This window comes from Aplidium turbinatum, chromosome 18 (assembly GCF_918807975.1).
Source record: "Aplidium turbinatum chromosome 18, kaAplTurb1.1, whole genome shotgun sequence".
Taxonomy (NCBI): Eukaryota; Metazoa; Chordata; class Ascidiacea; order Aplousobranchia; family Polyclinidae; genus Aplidium; species Aplidium turbinatum.
In genome coordinates this window covers 17,283,208-17,304,044 of record NC_137489.1, presented here as the reverse complement: position 1 = coordinate 17,304,044, position 20,837 = coordinate 17,283,208, and the positions used below count along the sequence as shown (strand labels likewise).

The following is a 20,837-nucleotide window of genomic DNA, read 5'->3' as shown; positions in this document are numbered from 1 at the left end:
AGACTTCTTGCAAGAATATACCAAACTTAAAACAGAAGGATTTCTGTTCAGAAAAAATAGATATTTTGTAAAGATCTTGGCAGTTGTTTGTGATGCTCCAGCGCGAGCAATGGTTAAAGGCATCAAAGCACATTCGGGGTACTTTGGTTGCGATAAATGTAGTCAAAGAGGCGTTAGAGTGGAGAGAAGAATCACATTTCCCGAATGCTCATCCCCACTGCGTACCGATGAAGATTTTGTTGAAATGAATGATAACAACCACCATTTACGTCCGTCACCCTTTACCGGAGTGGGCGTTGGAATGGTGTCACAATTTCCATTAGACTACATGCATTTAGTGTGTCTTGGTGTTATGAGGCGTGTAATTAAAGCATGGATCCCCGGATCTTTTAAGTGTAGGATTAGTTCTGTGATGATTCAGCGTGTTTCATCGTCTCTACTTTCCAAAAGAACTTTTATTCCCAGAGAGTTTTCACGGAAGCCGAGAGGCTTAAATGAAGTTGATCGGTGGAAAGCAACTGAATTCAGGCAGTTTTTATTGTTTAGTGGACCTGTTGTGCTTAAAGATGTGCTAGAAAAACGTTTTTATGATAATTTTATGTTATTACATGCAGCAATTTACATTTTTACAAGTACCGAGCTATGCAAGACTTTTACAGATGTTGCCCATGGCTTTTTATCCAAGTTTATTGAACATTCGTCACTGTTGTATGGGCAAGAGTTTGTAGTATACAATGTGCACGGTTTAGTTCATATATCCAATGACGTGAAAACGTTTGGTCCTTTGGACAATTTCTCAGCTTTTCCATTTGAAAGCTTTTTAGGAAAAATGAAACGACTGGTGCGGAAAGCTGAAACTCCATTGCCACAAATTGCCAGAAGACTACACGAGTTTGAGCTGCTGGAGAACAACGACGACAATGAATTGGATAGTCATCGACTGGGACGCATGCATGAAAATGGACCTGTGCCATGGCAATTTAAACATGCTGTTCAATACAAAACTTTAAAAACAAAAAAATGGTTCATTTCCGTTGATGACGGAGACAATTGCTTTAAGGTTTCGGGAAGAATTGTTATGGTGCGAAATATTTTGCTTTGCTCCAGATCGAAAATAATCAATTTAGTGACAGAAGAATTTAAAACCATTACTGACTTTTATATTTTTCCCATGCCGTCATCGTCTTGCGGCATACACCATGTGTCTGGTTTAAGTAACAATTTTGTGATGACTAATCTTTCTGATATTGCTACAAAATGTGTTTTATTGCCTTACAAAGATGAACATGTAGTTTTTCCACTAAATAACGTTTGATAGATATCCTAAAACTGATCACAACTACAGTAAGTGTCATTTCAGTTCAACCGCCGTCCAAACAAACAAATACTCTTGTTTTACTGGTTTTCTTTCCTAAATCATAATATTAGTCATTGTTTCAACAAATGCTAGTGATAAGCAATTTGTTCGCTGGTATTTTTACAGGTTTGCTATTATGACATACATAGTTTCGACCGGAGGACGTTATGTGATAGGCTATATAGGGCGATTTTTTGTCTCTAAAGTTACTTTTTTTTAGTTGTACCAATTAACAAAAGAAATGTAGAACCAAAAGTTCATGGTCTTAGGGTCAATGTTTAAGAAGTTATAAAGTTACCAAAAGTCACTTTTTGTGTTTTTAGGTTACTTTTCATTTGTTAGGTCACTTTATTTTGCATACTTTTTTGCCTAATTTCCCTATTTGTTTATCTTTCATTGCTACTGAAGAGATAAATTTACATTCTATGTAATGCCAAGACTTTTAATATATCGTCTACTATGGTATGGATTTTAGGTTTAAACGAGCCCATGCTTGTTCGTATCGCGTGTAGCCTATTCCCGAAAGCTAGTAAAGTAATTTTTTTGATGAAACAAATTGTGTTAACTATTTTTAACCACTTGTTTTCCCTGCAACACCGAAAGTGTTTGATTGACAGAAACTTTCTGCCAGAGAATGTAAAACATTACATATGTATAATTTGAATCTGTAATTTTAATTTGAGCTCAAATTGAAACTAATTTACAGTAGATCCTTTTTTATGTTGAATAGCTGCTTTTTCTTTCGCTTTCTTGTTTTTGTTGAATAAAGTTATTTTTTGGGTTCTTTTTCGGAAAATTAAAGTCATATTTTTGAGTTTTTTAGGTTATAAAAAAATCGCCCTAGTGATATAATATAATGAGTCACTGTGCGAATCAAGCATGTGTTTGAAACCTTCTAAAAAATGTGAACTCCCAAAAAATGGTCACCGTATAAACATGAACCAGTGGCATCAGCAGTTACTCAATAAGAATAGGTCTCCCCATGTTTATGCAAGTATTATTTGGGAAATGCAATCTTTTTTTAATATTATTTGACTAAATATAAAATTCCATAGTCAACCAGCTAGGCCGTACCTATTTTAAGCAAGCTGCATTTCAGTGTCATAACCATAAGAATTGTGTCTTACAGCAGTAGCACCGGTAACACAGAATATTCCTTGTCTTGCAACTTTTAAAATGTATAAAATTGTGGCATTCGGAAATCAAAGCATTGAAATGGCGCCTCAAAACTGGCTTCGGAAAGAAAATAAAAAAATATTTTGCTTGTGGCCACAATACGGACCAAGAGAGCTTTCTGCTGCTGTGAAAAACCGTCATGAAGCACTGACCTCGTGGCAGACATGCGAAGTTGTGAGAGTTTTGTATGAAAATGGTTAGTGAATTAATATATTTCACTATGGTTTTAACATTAAACAAATGTACCATGTAGGCTACAGTAGGTTAATTGGAAAGATACGCTACTGCTTTACGTTTCAGATTCGTATGAGAAAACACGATTGAAATTACGGCGAGCAGAGGACACATCGGACCTTGACACAACAGACGTGGAGGTGTCAAAAAAGCGAAGAAGAAAGTAAATTACTAGTGCAGTAGACTGTGATTAATTGACAATAGCCAGCCTTAGATGGCAAAAAGCACGACGTCGTGCTATCCACTTGTATCACAAGTATTGTTGCCGGATTAAATGAAATATCGCTGTCAAATGTTATACATAAAAGGCCAAGAAAAAGGCGTACGTTTATGACCTGCTACATTATGCAGTATCATTTTTGCTTTAGTGAAGAAGATTTAATGTTATGGCAAAGAAGTGAATGTCTTATTAATGCATTCAATTCTGCAAATGCCATTTATGGATCATCATCATCTTCATCAGCCGGTCATGCCACTGCTGGCAGATGGCCTCCACATATGTTTCCACACTATTCTGTCTTTTGCTGTTCTCATCCAGGTGATGTCAATCTTTTCGGCAGATGGCCTCCACATATGTTTCCACACTATTCTGTCTTTTGCTGTTCTCATCCAGGTGATGTCAATCTTTTCTTCTATGTCATCTCACCATCTTCTTTTTGGTCTCCCTCTAGTTCTTCTTGCATATCTTGGTGTCCATTCTGTGGTTATCTTGGCCCATCTGTTGTCTGTCATAGTGTCTGTCATTCATGATCATATCTATTGAATTTAGGCCAACCGTGAGATTTTGCGACTCTGAGTCAGATTTAGATGAGGGGAAATCTACACGAAAGAAGAGTCGTATGTCAGGTAAGTGATTGTTTGTTGACAAATAAAAAGCCTATAAATATAGGCTAATTGATTTCGTCTTGACGTGGGTAGTTTGTCGTTATTTATTGATGTTACATACAGGAGAAGGCAAAAACGAAAATTGTGAGCGTTTGTCAAAGTCTACTCAAATAGGCTTCTAGCGGCACCTGTCTTTGTCACATTGAACTGAATATGGGAGGTTATGTAACCAATCAACCATGCAAAAACCACTGCCTATGTAAACAAAAAATAAACATAGCCTGCGTGTGTTTCATTCATGCCGTACTGCGCAGAACCGATTTCTTCAACTCCAACAAAAAAGGGCTTGCCGCAATCCGTTTCGTCTTATTCCAGCAGTGAGTCTGAAAAAGGTTTGTTATGTTCGAAGTTTTGAATTTTCAATAAATCATCTTGAATAAAAAATTCATTTCCTGCTATGTTTCTATGGAAATGTCTTATTATGGATTGAAGCATTGTAATTTGCAGTAGGTCTGATAGTTGACAAAGTAAGATGGCAAACGTTGTCAAGGAAACCATCCTCTTCTTTTATAAAACAAAACTTTAATAAAACTCAAGTAGGCCTACTGCTCCAACAATTAGATTAGATTAATTAATAACCGGCAAATCTTCATTCGTGTAAACGGTTGGTTTTGGGACTACATTTCATTGGGGTTAAATGTCCGGGCATTCTTCGAGCATCCATTTGATTGTAGAGTCCTCCAGGGTTGACAGACCAACTGCCTTGGTGGAGTAAAAGTCGGGCAGTGGTAGAGTATGTAGTCTGTTCCTCTGCACCACTGTTGCATGCCGCGGATGTTGATTGTCCTATGTGTGCATCAAGGCTTCGAAGCGACCCAATAACCGTGCGGAGGCGATTCAGCCGTACCCAGACAGGTCGGCAGAACTTCATTCCTAGTGGCAAAGGTCCAGCGTCCGGACAAGGGTACTGAGTCTGGAGGTGTTGTGTGTGAGTGTGTCCACTCCTCTTGCCAGGCATTGGTTATCCAAGATGAAGCACCGGTGTCATGCCCCAGCAAGGATTGTACTTAAGCAACAAAGGGCTTCTCGATCCGAGGCGTCTCCCTATCGCCGGTCCAGCGATGGCTAATGTGTTTATTTTTCTTTTTTTGGCACAGAAGAAAATGACCTCAGTTTATCGGAGAGAGCTGTATCTGGCCCCAGTCATTCAAAACGAAGCGATGGAAGAACTGATTTTTCCAGTAAGTCTGGTGAGATTTCTAGCCATAATAAATAAAAGCCAAGAAAGTCAGACTTCGATTATTTTTTCCCAACAGACAGTAATAAAGTTTGTAAATTATGTTGCAATCCCTATTCAATCCATTGCAACATAGTCTTAATATTATTCTTGTTTTCAAGCTTTTTTCAAGAAATATAATGATGCATTCTACTATATTAAATGTTGAAGCTTTAAAAATTTTCAACTGTTTTTTAGGTCTCCAAACAGATATTTTGCAAGATGTAAGTGTCATTGATGAGGACATGTCTCTGTCAAGATTTGAAATTAAAGGTAAATCTGTAAATCTATGGCATTAGGCTACTTTCTTTAGTGAGTTAAGCTGTTATAAGTTGCTAGTTCCCAAAACTTGTTTTGTAAAAAACCTTCATACCTAATGGCGGTTGGGTGGCGCAACGGATAAGGTGTGCGCTCTTTAATGATGCAATCCTGATTCGATCTGGTGTTGAAAAACACCGCTCACTTCTACCTGGGGTGCAATAAACTGGGTGGGCGTAGTTTCTGAATGCCGAAGTCTCGTCAGTGCCAAAGGTTTAATAGCGTAATGTGAACCTTTTCTTCTCATTATCCCCCAAAATCTTAGAATCGAGGAAGGAACCACCTTTACTTTTACCCCTTTACCTAACGTTTCTTTTTCAACAAACATCCAGTTTTTAATAAATAGGTAACTACAGACAAAGCCTCTGTTTCGGCCTTTTAGGTCTCACCAGTGCCGTTATGACTCTTTATTGAATGCTTTCAGTTTTATTTTTAAATTCAGCAAAAAAAAAAAAACATTCAATTACAGTAAAACGTATTTCAGGTTTGCTACAAAAAGCATTGGCTGGCATCGAAGTACTAAAAATGCAGCAAGCCAATACGCACATGTTAGTTGATTCTCTGGTGAAAGCACAAGATGATCGTCAGCAATGTCTAAGCGAACCTCCTAGTGATCTTGTGCTTCCACTCAACTTCTACTACTACGCCTTCTCCAAATGATCCAGGGTGAGTAGATTTAATGCAAGGTTGCATGAAAAAGGTGTTTATTACAGTGACGAAAAAAAATCATAATTTTGTATTTGTAACAGAAGTAATTCGCAAAAACTCCGAAGAAATGATTTCTAAGTTTATTTGTAGCAGGATAATTTCCATTTTCTTTTCCAGACTGTTGTAATCAATGTAACTCTGAGTTTATCAAGCATGGGAGATGCTTTCAGAGCTTTTTTCAGCGTGATTAGTTCATTGCTTTATGGGAAAAAGTTGCTTGTTAGAGTTAGTTACGTGGCTTCAGTAACCAACTTTTTCCACTAGACATATTGGTTTGGACCAGCTATTGGTAATTTATCCCAATGACATTATTATTTTTAGATGGAGTACGAAGAACCCACAACCTGTCCACAGCAACAAATTCAAATATCGATGCCGCTATTTCAGACTGGCTGAAATACGCAAGAGATAGAGATGGCGGGCGTTTGAGAAGAGGAAGACAGGAAATTTGATTTTAATTTGGCTCTTCTGCCCTGTTCTGGACCGCTGTTATATGTAGAATGTTTTTTGTTTTTGCTATGATGGTTAGAAATAAAAACAAACTTAACTGCCATCTGTCCAACTTTTTGCTTGTATGAATGCCTTTTCTAGCAATGTTGTACCGAGTGGAATGCTAGTATGATGGGTGATAAGGTTTACTGCGAATTGAGGCCTCGATGCCACATCTTCGTGGTCATCATTATCAGCACAGATTAACTCGAAAAAAGTGAGTTAACTACACGCCACCATGTGGTTAAAGTTAAGAAACTTTTTCGGTTTGGTGAGGTCGTAATGTCTATCCCTTGTCAGAGCAAAACGTGATCGTTTGGTAGTAGATTAGCAAATGGATGGCCAACGTTATATAGGCCCACGAGTAACCAAATCGTTTTCGCCACAGAAGGGATGATTGTAAATTGCGTCGTTGATTCCACGTCGACCCAACGAAAGCGTTTGGTCATAGGTTGTCCAACAGTGCACCAACGTTGGTTCTACGATTAAACAACTCTTTTTTGCCACAGTGAGAATAGTTGTAAATTACGTCGTGGATCCCACGTCGACCCAACGAAAGCGTTTGGTCGTCAGGTAGGCCACCAGTGCACCAACGTTGGTTCTACGATTAAACAACTCTTTTTCGCCACAGTGAGGTTAGTTGTAAATTGCGTCGTGGATCCCACGTTGAACCAACGGAAGTGTTTGGTCGTCAGGTTGGTCGCAGGTGGCAAATGGTTGTCCAACAGTGCACCAACGTTGGGTCTACGATTAGGCAAGCCTTTTTTCGCCACAGTGAGGATAGTTGTAAATTGCGTCGTGGATCCCACGTCGAACTAACGAAAGCGTTTGGTCGTCAGGTTGGTCGCAGTTGGCAAATGGTTGGGAAAGGGTTGGCCACCAGTGCGCCACCGTGGGATCGACGTTTAGCCAACCGATTTTTGTGACTGACGATTCGCCCACGTTGGACCGCTGGCCAAATATCTTACGCGCCAACGTCGGAAACCAACGGAAGGCCCACGGAACGTTTCCGATGGTCCAACGTTGGGCCAACGACACGTTGTTGTGCGGGTTGTTTTTGACAAGAATTCCCGACTCCCGACAAAAATCCGGACTCCAGCTCCTATGCACCACTGGCGTTGACAAGGGGTCCAAAGTGTAGTCTACTTTTGAACCGGGGCGCGAAAATCTTTTCAAGGGCCCCTAAAACATGAAGAAAGCACAGCGTATTCTTTGGATAGCCGCGTAGGCTATTCTTTGGATATCATTGGATGGCCTAGGACAGCGGTTCTCAAACTTTTTCAAAAAAATTGTTGAACGGTCCCCTTGCGATTTTTTCAACGACTCTCGGTCCTCCAAAACTTAAGGCAAATTAGCGCAAAAACGGCAAACGATTAATAGTTTATTTGTTATATGCAATTAAAAATGCACACGTCAATAAAATGGGTGCATCTGCTTGGGTGTTATTAGTTCTATGTTAGGTTCCGTTTGGTTCAATATGATCTTGATGTGTTACCAAATGTCTTTTCAGCCTGCTAGGTTCTAGAGCAGAACTTGCTAAAACTTTACAGCACAGCACGCACTGCGGCTTTTTTTTCTCCTCCAGAATGTATCGCAGTGAAACCAAATTGAACATAGGAATCATTGAATCTTAATTTTTTTCGAGGCTGAACCATTTTCACATTTTGTATTCAAATTTAACTTAAAAATTCAATTAGTAAAGTGAAAAAGTTCTTAATTTTAGGCTAATTTGAGTTTGACTGAGGCTAAAAAAGCTAAAAGTTCGAAAAAGCATTCAATTCAAAACTTAAATCAGTAAAAAATAACCAGCCTTAATAAACTTCGCCTAACCCCTTTTTAGTCAAGTATATTTCGTAATTCTGTTCTTGATCTGGTAAACACGACTGTTGTAGGAGTACGTCACCACTATGCAGTCCTTGATGTCACAAAGTCGATAGAAACGAAACAAAGGCTATCACAATCAAACGAAAGGCCGGGCTTAAAAAACTGTGTGGAAGGATGACAAACCAGCTTACTAAAATATATCTGTTAAGTTTGGTTTGGAAAATAAGTTGCCTGAAAATTTTTACTTCCTACAAAATTTTTTCTTCGGGATTGTGTTAATTTTGCCGGAAGGTGCTTCGCGGTCCCAGAAAATTGTCTCACGGACCCCAAAAGGACCGCGGACCCCAGTTTGAGAACCACTGGCCTAGGAGATTAAGAGGCTTATGGCCACTACAATAATGTAAAAAGAGTATTCAAACATCATGAAATAATGTCAGGTAACTTGAATCCCACGTGTCGTCGTTGAAGGAGCGTCCGATGAAAGGCAGGCTTGTCGTAATCCGTGATATAACCCAGAGTAACGTCTGCAGATGTTCGAATCAATGTAAAAATGACAAATTTTGTTGTCTGGGTTCGTTCAAAATATGTGTTTTACATCAAAACAACAGTTTTCATGATTAACCATAGGGGTTAATGAAATAAAGTCTCAGCGAAAACGTGTCAACTAAAAAAAAAGACAGTTGCCAAATAGCGTTTGCCATAAAAGATGAAGGTAAAACCTAAGTGGCAGTTTAGAGTAAACCTATAATTTTTAAATAATTAATTTTTAAAATTAATAATAATTAATAATAATTTTTTTAAAAAATTTCAAAAAATCTCCGAATAGGGAACTCTCCGAAAAAGGCTGTTTTCAAATAGGAAAATCTCCGAATCGGACTCGCCGAATAGTAGCAGACCCTGCGAAAACACCCTAGCCCTAAACCTTAACCCTTTTAAAATGTTGCGTAGCGCTCAAGTCCGCTTTCCCGCAATGCAGGATAAATATAAAACAAACAAACAAACAAATGTTTGCGGGAAACTGCGACCAGCAACTTCGGCAAACTCTTAGGATCATTACCGGAAATTTTAAAATGTTTGCATTCCCGGAAATTTTAAAATGTTTGCGGAAACTGCGGAAAAATAGAAACTGCGATCAGCGATGTTTTATTTTTTTCTCTCGATTTTTTTAGTTTGTTTGCGGATACCGATACTCAGATACCCTAACCGGGGATATCTAGATAAGGGGATATGAAGGCTCGCAGCGATTACCTTATTCTCATGACACTACCAGGGCGGTAGTTTGTAGTGCTTTAAACATGTGGTTCTTTTTAAAATCGTAGAAAGTTTTGTAGTGCAGCTCGTACAATGAGCTACAGAAGACAGTTAGCAAATGTTACGTAGAGTATATTTAAAGAATACCTTGTTTACAAAGACAGTCAAAAAGTTACCAGTAAGCTGTTTTTTATAACAAAGCCTTTGCAGGAGGCTAGATGTAAAGCAAGTATATGGGTAGTTGAATTGACAAGCAATCACGAGCATACTGTGAATATCCAGGCCTGATGTTAATAGGGCAATGCAAGTTGTCATAAAAAGATTTATTAAACTACTATCGGTGCCAATTGTCATTTTACGATAAACACAGATTATTTAGGATAAACAAAAACCCTTCTATTGTCACAGGTAATAAAAGCCTTTGTATCCCCTTCTTTAGATATCCCTGACCCTAACCCTTTTAAAATGTTTGCGAAAACTGCGATCAGCGACTACGGCTTTTTTAAATTTTTTCTCTCGATCTTTTCAAGGTACAAACTGACTGCACCCGTTTTTAGCAGGCAATTGTAGTTTAAAATGAAACGCTTCTGGGTAGTATCGAACGGGTGGCGACGATGTCGTCCCCTGCCGATGTCGTACCCCCGATGTCGTACCCTCATACATCGGGACGCGCAATAATTTACGCCGCCAAAAAAAGCTTCATATGCGGTGCGCTGTTGGATTTCAGCCCGAGCGTCAATGCCCATGTCGTCCCCAGTGAGTGATCATGAATCATGCTGCCGAACAGACTTCAAAATGCGGTGGGCTGTTGCATTTCAGCTCGAGCGTCAATGCTCATGTCGTTCCCAGTGAGTGATTATTATGAATAACGTTGCCGAAAAGTCTTCATATTCGCTGAGGCGTAGGCCACAAAAGCAGAATTGCGAAAATAGGCTATTACATTTTAAATATTTATTATGGTGTTTGTTACGTTATTCTTTTAGTTTGGTACAACTTGTGGGATTAGTTGATGAACAAACAACTTTTTTTGTTTGTTTAGATGAGCAAACAAATTATTTTAATTTCAAAAATAAAAATTAATTTCTAGGCTAATTATTTTTTTTCAAATGTCCACTAGCCAGGGTTAATTATTTTGTTGCTGACGAGTGCACAGTTCTGCACAACCGAATGAACAGTTTGTTTATTTATTATTAGCCTATTTCTTTAAAATAACATAACCTACGGACACGGTAGCCCATTGCTACGAGTGGCGGATCTGTGCAAATGGCGCCCATGGCAAAGTTTAAATGTGCGCCCTTTTTAACAATTTAAGTTAAATATTGCATACAAGTCTTTTATGAACAAATCATGAAGAATATAAATTAATGTATTATTGCCGTTTTATACTGTTCAAAGGCAGTCACGTGAGTTTGTTTTGTCATGCAAATTTTGTTCTCTCTGCAGAGCTAATCAATTTGACAGAATGCTGCGCTATTGCGCCTTTCCAAGTTATTTCCAACATAAAAACTAGCCAACGCGGCTTATTACTTTTTCATCTGACGCTGTGTGTGTATAGCCTAATAATCGGACATAAGTTTGTCTGCTTGACTTTTCAGCTTCTGCTGCTTGCAAGTTTCATCTCTTTCGCCCTTCAGCCCCACTTTGCTTTTTCTTTGTATTGGTTTGTTTCAGGGTCTAAAAGGGCAAGTAAAAGTTAAATTAAAAAAAATCCTTGGTCGATAATTATAATATATAGCCTAGGCCTAGGCATACGCAAAATGTTTTCGTAGTCTTAGCCAACTTAAAATTCATCTCAATAGAGCACTGTGTTGATGCAACCGGCGGTGACCGACCTGTAGATAGGGGCATTTTTGTCGGATAACTGTGGATAAAAATAAAACGACCCAAGTCCGGCAGATTTTTTCAAAAACTACCGTAACATTAATTAATTTAATTTGTCGCCGACATTTGTTGGCATGTCGGCGGGTTTTGTGACCGTTGAGTTCTAGACTATGCTAACTAGAGATTGAAACTGATAGCGAAACAATCCCAACATTAGTGTGTAGCCTACTACTACGAATTGCGTTCATTTTATCCGTTTGACAACTTGAGGTCGAGGAAGTTATGTAAAAGTACGGTATCGTATATTTATAAAGCACAGCTTGTGAAGTTGTCAATGAACCTCAAAACTTCAGACTGCTTATTAGTGCTAGGCAGCGCCAGCACAGCACGTAAAAGAAATCATACCTAACATAATTCTTGGTCTCAAAATTTCACATAATGATGTTTATAGGCTCAATAATACTTCAATGTTAATTTCTTCCTAGAACAGACTGAGTGGTCTGGTCAGGCCAAATTGAAGTCATAAGTTACAACAGTTTAGATTTACAAATTCTTATAAAAATGAATAAGTAAGTTCTGGAGCTACCTCTAAGCTTCAACTAATCGTTGCTTAGCGACTTTACTAAACTTTCAATTTTTAAATGGCAAAATCGTCATTTCCGTAGGGTGGCAAATGACTAGGTCGTCTCGTTGTCTCCCTGTCGGTATGGGAACTTGTGTAACTTTTGTATTGTGTGTAGCCTATTAGGCTACTTGCATATTTCAAACATGTAGCCTACTGCACTATGTTCCTGTTACTGACACATAAACCATTGATTGATTGATTCCAATTGTTGCTGACTGAACGCGAAGTGAGCCAGAAGAGGCACAATGTTGCTTTTCCAACGTCCATTGTTTAACAATAAAAGAGTGACCCTTTTTGATCTTTGTTGGGCGCAAATTAGAGTTTGAAGAAAGTATAAGTCACAAATTTTATTTGACACAACACCGAAAATACAATCAATAGGCCTAATGTACTCGTAGCCCATTGGGATAAGTAGCCTAAGTCAACTACGTCGTCTAATTAAAACATTACAGCTATGCGACATCAAGACAGTTAAGTTAGGCTATATCATATTGTTTGTTTTCAATAAAAAATGTAGCCTATCTAATGTAACTAAACTGATCAGCAAACCAAAAAAATAATGGCAGCAGTGGCCGAGAGGTTAGCGCGTTTGCTCGCAGTCGAGAGCCTGCATGTTCGACTCCAGCCACCCGCACTTGCTGTTGTTTCTCTGGGCAAGAAACTTTATGATAATTGCCTCTACCCAGTGATCAATTTCGAGTAATGGGTAGTACCAAATTTAAGTCATAAGTAGAGTAGACAACCGGAAACAGACATTGCCGTCGGCTGCAGCGTGGGTCAGGTGTAGGCTACGTCGGAAGACGTACACCGATGCATAGCGCTCAAGTCCACTTTCTCGCAATGCAGGATAAAGATTAAAAACAAACAAACAATCGTCAATGCAAACTGAGTAGCCATAGGAAAATGTACAATGTAGTCTAACTAACTGGTTATTATTAACAAATGGGCGTTTTTTTTATTTCGATTCGAAAGGCTCTCATCCTTGAGGAAATCCTACGTACGCCGCTAAGTCTGCATTATAGATGTGCGAAAAGTAACAGGTAATTTCCTTAACTCAGGGCCGGATTAAGGGTTTATGGGGCCCTGGGCTGAGCTGAAAGCGGGGGCCCTTATCAAGTGACATTTTTCGCTAAAAAGGTTATCGATCAATGACGCTAAAAGCATTTCTCAGCAGCTGGGGGCTCCGTCTCCAAACCCCGAGTTGTGTGTATTGTGTAGTTGGTGCAGTAGCGTAGCCAGGAATTTAGAAAGGGGGGATTTTGACTAGCCAGCGGCGGGGGTCTGGGGGGCCTCTCCCAGAAAATTTTGAAAAATTACCTTGAATTTGGTGCATTCTGAGAGCATTTTCAACAAAAATGTGGGTACGAATATTCCTGTAAAATGGTGCTGTCAGGTGGCATAGCAAAAGGATAAGAATAAAATCGTGTTTTCTTCGTCATTTTTCGGAAATAAAGCTAAGTCTCTGTGTTTTCTTGTTGCTAATTCCTGGCTGAGATGTTTGAATGTTTGGTATTGGCAAAACTCGCTCTTTTAATGCAATTTTGTTTAAAGTTAAGCAATTTTTTTTTAGACTGAAAGCATCGTTCTCAATATCGTGACGTCACACGAGTGCCAAAGGGGGGTTGTAACCCCCCCCCCCCCCCCCCTTGGCTACGCCACTGAGTTGATGCTATGCTTTTGCTGCGTTTGGGATCGAAAAAAGCGATTAAACAGGAACATTGTATTTAGAACAACAAAATGACATAATTCGTTTAATGCTGACTTTATTAGAGGGGCGCAAACTCTTAAACTTACCCGAGCGACGCCACTACAGTATTCTCTAAGTACGCTGCTGCTCTCTAGTTGTCTTTTTGAAAGCAAAACCAATCATTTTAGAGCAGATCAACAAACATATCCGTTTGTGAGATAGGCTATCACTGTTCACAAGGAACTCGATCCTTTCTCCACAATTTTTAGTGGCAACCTTTTAATACAAATTGCTTATAGGCGATTATTGATATACTGTATGATAAAATGTTCATTTTGTGCAATACTGTAGGTAGGCTACTGTTCAAAACAAACAATTTTTCCCCATAAAAATTGTAAGGAAAAACCTGGTTAATTTTCAACAGTATTTCATCTGAAAAGATTCGTTTAGTTAATAAACGTTCGTTTTTGGCCGCAACTTTATGTATGAACTGTGAATTGTTTGTCAGCTTCACACGATAAAAACAATCATATTCATAGGAGTAGCCTATAGGCCATAAATCAAAAATGAAACTGCAAACTGGTAGGCGGTACCGGTAGTCATTTTGTTTGCTGCCCTAGAAAATTGTTCATATCAACTCAAAATGGACGCTTTCTTGCTTTTCTCGTGGCAAAATCGCTGATCAACTCTTCAAAATTCAATGACTCCAAATTATCGTGTTCAATGCTTTGAAGCGAAAGATTCGAAACTCGCTCTTGCCGCGAAGAATTTCGAACATCGATACTCTATAATTTTGAAAAAGATCTTTCTCCACTGCAGTTGGAGACCATCACACACAAATACATACGCAGAGCAACGAAGACATTGGGAAAGGTTTCAACGCGCCTGTTTTTCCTTAGAAGTAAGAACATGTTGAGCTCAACATCTTCCACTTTGTGTTTATTAGGTTTTCTGAGGCTTTTTTTCCACCATCAGCAATTTTCACTTTGAAAAATTCTGCAACATGAACTGTTTCAGTTGAAAAATTGGCTTCGAAATTCGTGAGATATTCCTTCATCAATGCAACAGTAGCTTGATGAATCTCGTTAGGGCCAAGATCCGTCAGTTTTGAAATGAAACCAAACTTACTTTCGACGTCACGGTAGGCTATGCTTTCAAACGCTTATCCAGTTCTGCAGATAGTTTGTCAATTATGGCAAGATGCACAAATTTATCTCTTGCGGAAAAAATCGTTGGGTCTGTAGAGGGCTCATCAAAATGCCTATAACGTTGGGTTTGAATTCGTTTTGAAGTACCTGCGTAGGTGTTGGATCCACATTTCTTCTTACCTTTTTCTTCATACGTTTCAAAGTTGGATTTTTCGCTTTTGACAAAGCTTATGAGACTTTGTAACAACTGGACTGCATTATTCAAACACAAGCCACTTTTTTGAAGGGACAGGTTTGCTTTTTGAAACCTTTCCAATATTGCACTCCACATTCCAAGCAAAATAACTGTCTCCAGTTGTTCCAACTTTTTTACAAATCCTTCTCCTTCGACTTTGCTCTCTCGAGATTGAGCATCATCAGAGGCCAATTCTTCAAGCGCTAAAATGGTCTCACTGTATCCTTTGTTTAATGCACTGACTGCATCATATCTAGCTGACCATCTTGTATCAGATAATGTCTTTAAAACAGGCAAACCATCTAGGAATTTTCGATGGACTTGCCAACGATGAGTAGACGAGACCAGCCATGAATAAAGGCTTTGCAACAATTCAAAAAGCTCAGCGGCAGAACGGCATGTTTCTACAGCACATTTACCGATTAAATTAAATGAATGTGCTGTGCAGTGTGCAAGGCACATAAGGAGCTACACTACATTTCTCGTGCAGAAGAGCTTGAAGACCATTGTACTTGCTACTCATATTGGCAGCATTATCATAACTTTGACCGCGGAAAACTTCAATGCTTTTCCAAAAACTCCAAAACAATTTTGGCGATTTCTGCTCCTGTATGAGAGTGCATTGGTACAAATTTTAAAAATCGCTCGATTGGACCTTGTTTCGAGCCGCCCCTGCTTGTTTGAGATACGAATTAAAGCAGCAATCTCCAGCTGTGCAACTAAAAAAAATAATATATTTTTTTCTTTGAGGTGGGGGCCCCCAAAAGTGGGGGCCCTGGGCTTCAGCCCAGTCCGCCCCCCCCTTAATCCGGCACTGCCTTAACTCATATTAACAGATAGGCTAAGCAAATTGAAAAGTAACAGTTAAAAAAATTGCTAGTTAACCTAATCGCCTTCCGCTTTTGACCTTTTTTTTTAGACAAACTAGATTAAAATTGTATCATTTAGGCTACAGTTCAGGGTGGTCCAAAGAGTTGTTAATATTCATAGCCTGCTAACAGTAGCCTAATAATAACTTATAGCGAAAACTGATCGAAATCTATAGAAAAGAATTTCAAAATCGCAACCTAGTTAAGTTTTTATTTAACAACGTTCCTACTTTCAGCAACGCGTTATCATTTCTCACTATGCAGCCGTAAAGTTTTTCTCGGTAGCCACTTTAACAAGTCGAAATTCTGCCACTGAAATTGACTAGAATGAAACCGCCAACCAATCATAAGCTACGGTTTAAGTGACGTAAAAAATGGCGAAAAGAAGATAATAGAAAGCAAATTAAGTGATGGATTTTTTGTCAGCTGGTTAGCTTAGGGGTTAGGGCTAGAAATAGTCATTTCATTGACGCGTGTTCGATTCTCACCACTGCTATTGCTCTTTTTCTTCTGTAATTACCAAATAAAGTTCAAAACAAGCATTAACTCTCTGGATGAGTGCAAGAAGGGTCACAATTGGACGGTAGCCTCTTATAACACGTTCTGATTGGTTGGCGGTTGCATTGTAGTCAATTTCAGTGGCAGAATTTCGACTTGTTAAAGTGGCTACCGTTTTTCTCAGACCCTGATGTGGCTCTTCATGTTCGCAGTCTTGGACCACCCTGGTTTACACAATCGTTTTTTTTTTAAGTCACACGTTATCTGAGGTTTACTGTAGCCTAGCTCTTTGCTGCTTTCATGGTTTTAGCTTTCAAAGTAGGCCTAGCAGTTCAGATTTTCAAAGTAGGCCTAACACAAATTTAACACATAGTTGCGAACCATACATTGTATGCCAATGTATGGTTTGCAACTATGGTGTAACTATAAAACTTCTACTTTAAATCGCATACGAGTTGCTTACAACGACTCGTACAGAATTATCCACAATTTGTCAAGATGCGACAGTGCTAGAGTGTATCAGGTACAGAACGACGTGTTAACATTTGATGCTCTATTAAGAAAAAATTGCTATGCATTTGTAGAACGTTGCAAAAGATCAATTAATCCACTTTTGCGCAATGTTATGTCTTCTGATTGCTACTTTAATTCTACATTTTATATTCACTACAACAGTATTTTGTACGTTGTTTGATGTAGCCTGCTTGATGTTGTGTTAGTCTGATATTTTGTGTGATGACTGTTAAAAATTTGAATTCTATGGACTTTGAGTCTGATTGCAAATAAATAATAATAAAAGTAACAGTTTGGCGCATCTCTAATTTACATTACCAGATAACGTAGGACCACACTTGTTGCATGTCATAGTTAATGTTTTTTTAGCTGTTTCTGTGTTTTTTGTCGTAGGTTAGATATGTTCATTTTCGCCCTTTATTGCGTTTATTTATTGTCCGCCCCGTTAGCTCAGTGGTTATTAGGGATAAATGGTTATGCGCCCGGCTCAAGATCACGCGGCGCAAGCTCGACGCTCGGGATGTGCGCTTGAGCAACGCATTTCAGGACTGCTCTCCATTCAACGGCACCTAGTGAATGGACTAATTTCTCGGCAACAAAACTTCAACAAACGGAAAACTTCACTCTGCCAATCTCGGTGACCGGCCCTGCGTAAAGAGCCACTACAAGTACGCGTAACTACCAGGAATAACCAATCAAGGCTTTGTCAGTCCGAGGATAAAGCTTCAAAACCAACCAATTTGCAGTGGGCTACGTTAGCGATGTCAAAATAAATGTTCATGAAAAGAAATTGAGTGTTGATTCAGTGGCGTAGCTTGGGAATGTGCCGCCCGGGGCGGATTCAGATTTTTCCGCCCCTTCAAGAAAAAGCATGTGCAAATGAAATGCGTTTTTTTATCAGATTTTAATCAAAATCGAAAATCGTAGTCTGAAAGTGCCACCCCCAGACGTGCCGCCCGGGGCGGTCCGCCCCCCCCCCTCTTAGCTACACCAGTGTGTTGATTGCAGGAACATGAAATCCATGTTCTTCGGACGAAAGAGCAATGTGAAATTTATGAGGAATCAGAGCAAGAAAGATTTTTTTTGTTTTCAATTCAATTTTATTTTTCTTTGTTTAAGTCATGATGAGTTGAACAATATTGTAACGAGTAAAACAGTAATGATAAATTTAACAATAGATTACAGGAACAAAACCAACAAAAGAAAAAGGTAGCAAAAATATCGTTTCGATTTGAATAAGTTCGTTTCGAACAACCATAATTTTTACCGACATTTGAATGTACAAAAAAAGTTGAACATCTGGCAACAGGGACGACATGTCCAGGGGACGACATCGGTGGCATTCGTATCGAACTCATACCCTTACTGACACCAGCCCGAGAAAGATCACACGCACCGCTGACTCAGTTGAATAAAACAATTGAATTTAGATGTTATATATAATTATATAGGCACTTTTTTCTTCTCTCGTTTTTAGCTTTGAAAGAGAAAAAGAATACGTCATGACCGGTCAAATAGTGTTTCAGATTAAAAACCGAGCCAGTCAAATAGCCACTGCCTTTATTTAATAATTTACGTGTACCGTATTTTACGGACCATAAGGCGCACCGGACTATAAGGCGCACTGTCAATAAATTGCTTTGATTAGTTTTTTGTTCATACATAAGGCGCACCGGACTATAAGGCGCACCGGACCATAAGGCGCACCGGACCATATATAATAGTAGTATCGGTACTGGTTTTGAGTGTAGGCAATAAAGCACTACCGCACTTGATCCATACATAAGGCGCACTGGACCATAAGGCGCACGATCAATTTATGAGGAAAAAAAGAATTTAAAGTGCGCCTTATGGTCCGTAAAATACGGTAGTTGGTATATACCTCCAAATACCAATTGTCTCCTTTTGTCGGGCATTGTCAAGGTTGCCAGATCCACAAGACCAGTTTTTTAGATTATCATATAGTTTAGGTTAAGATTGCAGGCTTTAAAACTCGTGTTTTTTTTCCGGCAGCCATTGTGGCCTACCGAGAGCTCCTTCTCGGCGCCAAATCTGCGTGCTTGGAGGCCAAAATACAAATAACAATAGCACAAGTAAATGGAATTAAACTTGCAACAATGCCAAAATGATCACTTAGTGTTGTTAAAGTCTGGGCGACGTCCTGCTATATATACAATCGTTGTACCACACAATAACTGCTTTATTGGGATTGTAATACCGGTGTTGCGGGACCATCTAACGACGCAATTGTTTCAACTGCTCGCTGCTCAGTAAATGGTTTCAACTGCATTTCATAAAACAACCGCCTTTCATAAAACCTGACCATTTATACCGTTATGATGTCACCATTAAGGGTGTGAAGTCACCAACACATGTCCCACAGCGGGAACATTTTTCAACTATGAACACACGTGTTTTCCCCTCGGATGTCAACTAACCTAGTTCTCCTTTTTAACAACAATTCAATGTCCGGCAACATTGAATCGACATAAAAACGACAATAACGCCAGCCGATATAAATTGGCACTTCAGATTAACACTTTTGTTAAAATAAACGTAGGAAATTACAAACAAAACTTACAGCTCTAGTGATCGCAGCTGGATATATTCCAATCCATACACAATAGCAAATGTTCCCGCACAATACAACAGTGGTGATTGAATGACGGGCTGACCTAATTATGCATTACTCTTTGATACTACATTTTCTACAATTAATCCACGATCATTCTATTGCGAAATTAAACAATTGGCTACAAGAAACCGGCGGCCAAACTTGGCCGACCGAAGATGTAGCACCGGCGGTCATTCAAGCACTACTTAGCGGCCATGGCCGCCGGCTGATTTAAGGCTTGGATTGGGGAACTAGTGTTAAGATTATGGTCCTACAACTCTTTAATATAGCCTATCTGGCAATGCTCAAGAATGCCTCATAATTATCAAGGGTTTGCCAGATTGATAAGCTTTTCCTCAAATTGAGCTAGTTTTGCTTGCTAGTTGCTGAAAAATTTTAACAGTTTGCAAGTTGTGATATTGTTGATTTCTTTGATTTCCTATCATTTCGTATCAACTTCAATAGAATAAATACCGGTAGGCTATTATTTTTAGTTAAAAACACCTTGCAACACTGACAGTGGGTATTTAGCGGTACCCCATATAATGGCTAAACACTGGAAGCTTAATGCGTCAGCACTGAACCTTATCTTTGAAACTACCAACTATTCTTTCAATCTACCGATGTGTTTTGTTGATAACTATGTCAAACCATACAGTCTAGGCTATTTATGCTGTCTGCAACGAAGGAAGATGCATGATTGTCATTTTTGGTGCCTTAAAGCAGTTACGCTGTTCTTGTTTTGAAAAACCAAACAAACTGTCTTGCATTTTCCAGAGTAAATAAAGTAGGAGCAGGTGTTTACGCTTGTGTTTGGCACGAAGAGTTTGGATTGAGTTTCTCCTTGTATGCTGTAGTGCATAGCTTATTATTACCACTTGAATGTACCAATTTTTCTCTAAATGTCGCTTGAAAAGCCAGATAACCCTGATGTAGGCTATATATACAATTCATTGGACTTGGAGTTTTCAATACTGAAGTTGATATTGATAACCTTGCTTTTTGGGCAAAGTGGCTTATAGGTTAGCTAATATTCTTGAGCTTCATTTTATGGAAACTGGAGCACAAGTGTCTGCCCTGGTCAAAATGATATGGCGTTATAGATTGTAATCGACCAAATATATATAGGATAAAGTAGCTGTTTTGTGTCTTGACTACTTTCCCTTTGCTTTACTTTTCTAACCAAAACCCTCGTAACCTAACCCTGAATGTTGGAGTTAGAAAAATAGTAAAGCAAAGAGAAACTAGTGAAGACATATATAAACAACTTTGAATGCTGTTTATACAGTACACACTTCAGCCTGTATGTCTTGGTCGATTCCAATTTTTCATATATTTACGTCCTAGCATGTATGACCAATACAAATCC

The 20,837-nt window shown here is 39.0% G+C and overlaps 1 protein-coding gene across 4 annotated transcripts; it reads left to right on the top strand.

Annotated features, from left to right (window-relative positions):
* Window positions 1-2,294: 2,294 nt before the first annotated feature.
* Window positions 2,295-6,427, top strand: LOC145787811 (uncharacterized). Of its 4 annotated transcripts, none has more exons than XM_082599641.1 (8): window positions 2,295-2,729; window positions 2,834-2,930; window positions 3,537-3,613; window positions 3,907-3,984; window positions 4,753-4,833; window positions 5,067-5,141; window positions 5,671-5,852; window positions 6,216-6,427. In XM_082599641.1, the coding sequence occupies exons 1-7, from the start codon at window positions 2,534-2,536 to the stop codon at window positions 5,844-5,846; spliced, it is 780 nt and encodes a 259-aa protein (XP_082455767.1). In that variant the 5' UTR covers window positions 2,295-2,533; the 3' UTR covers window positions 5,847-5,852; window positions 6,216-6,427. The 4 variants fall into 4 exon arrangements, with proteins under 4 accessions (XP_082455767.1, XP_082455765.1, XP_082455766.1 ...); XM_082599639.1 differs by having other exon boundaries at window positions 4,753-4,842; XM_082599640.1 differs by having other exon boundaries at window positions 4,750-4,833.
* The last annotated feature ends 14,410 nt before the right edge of the window (window positions 6,428-20,837 follow it).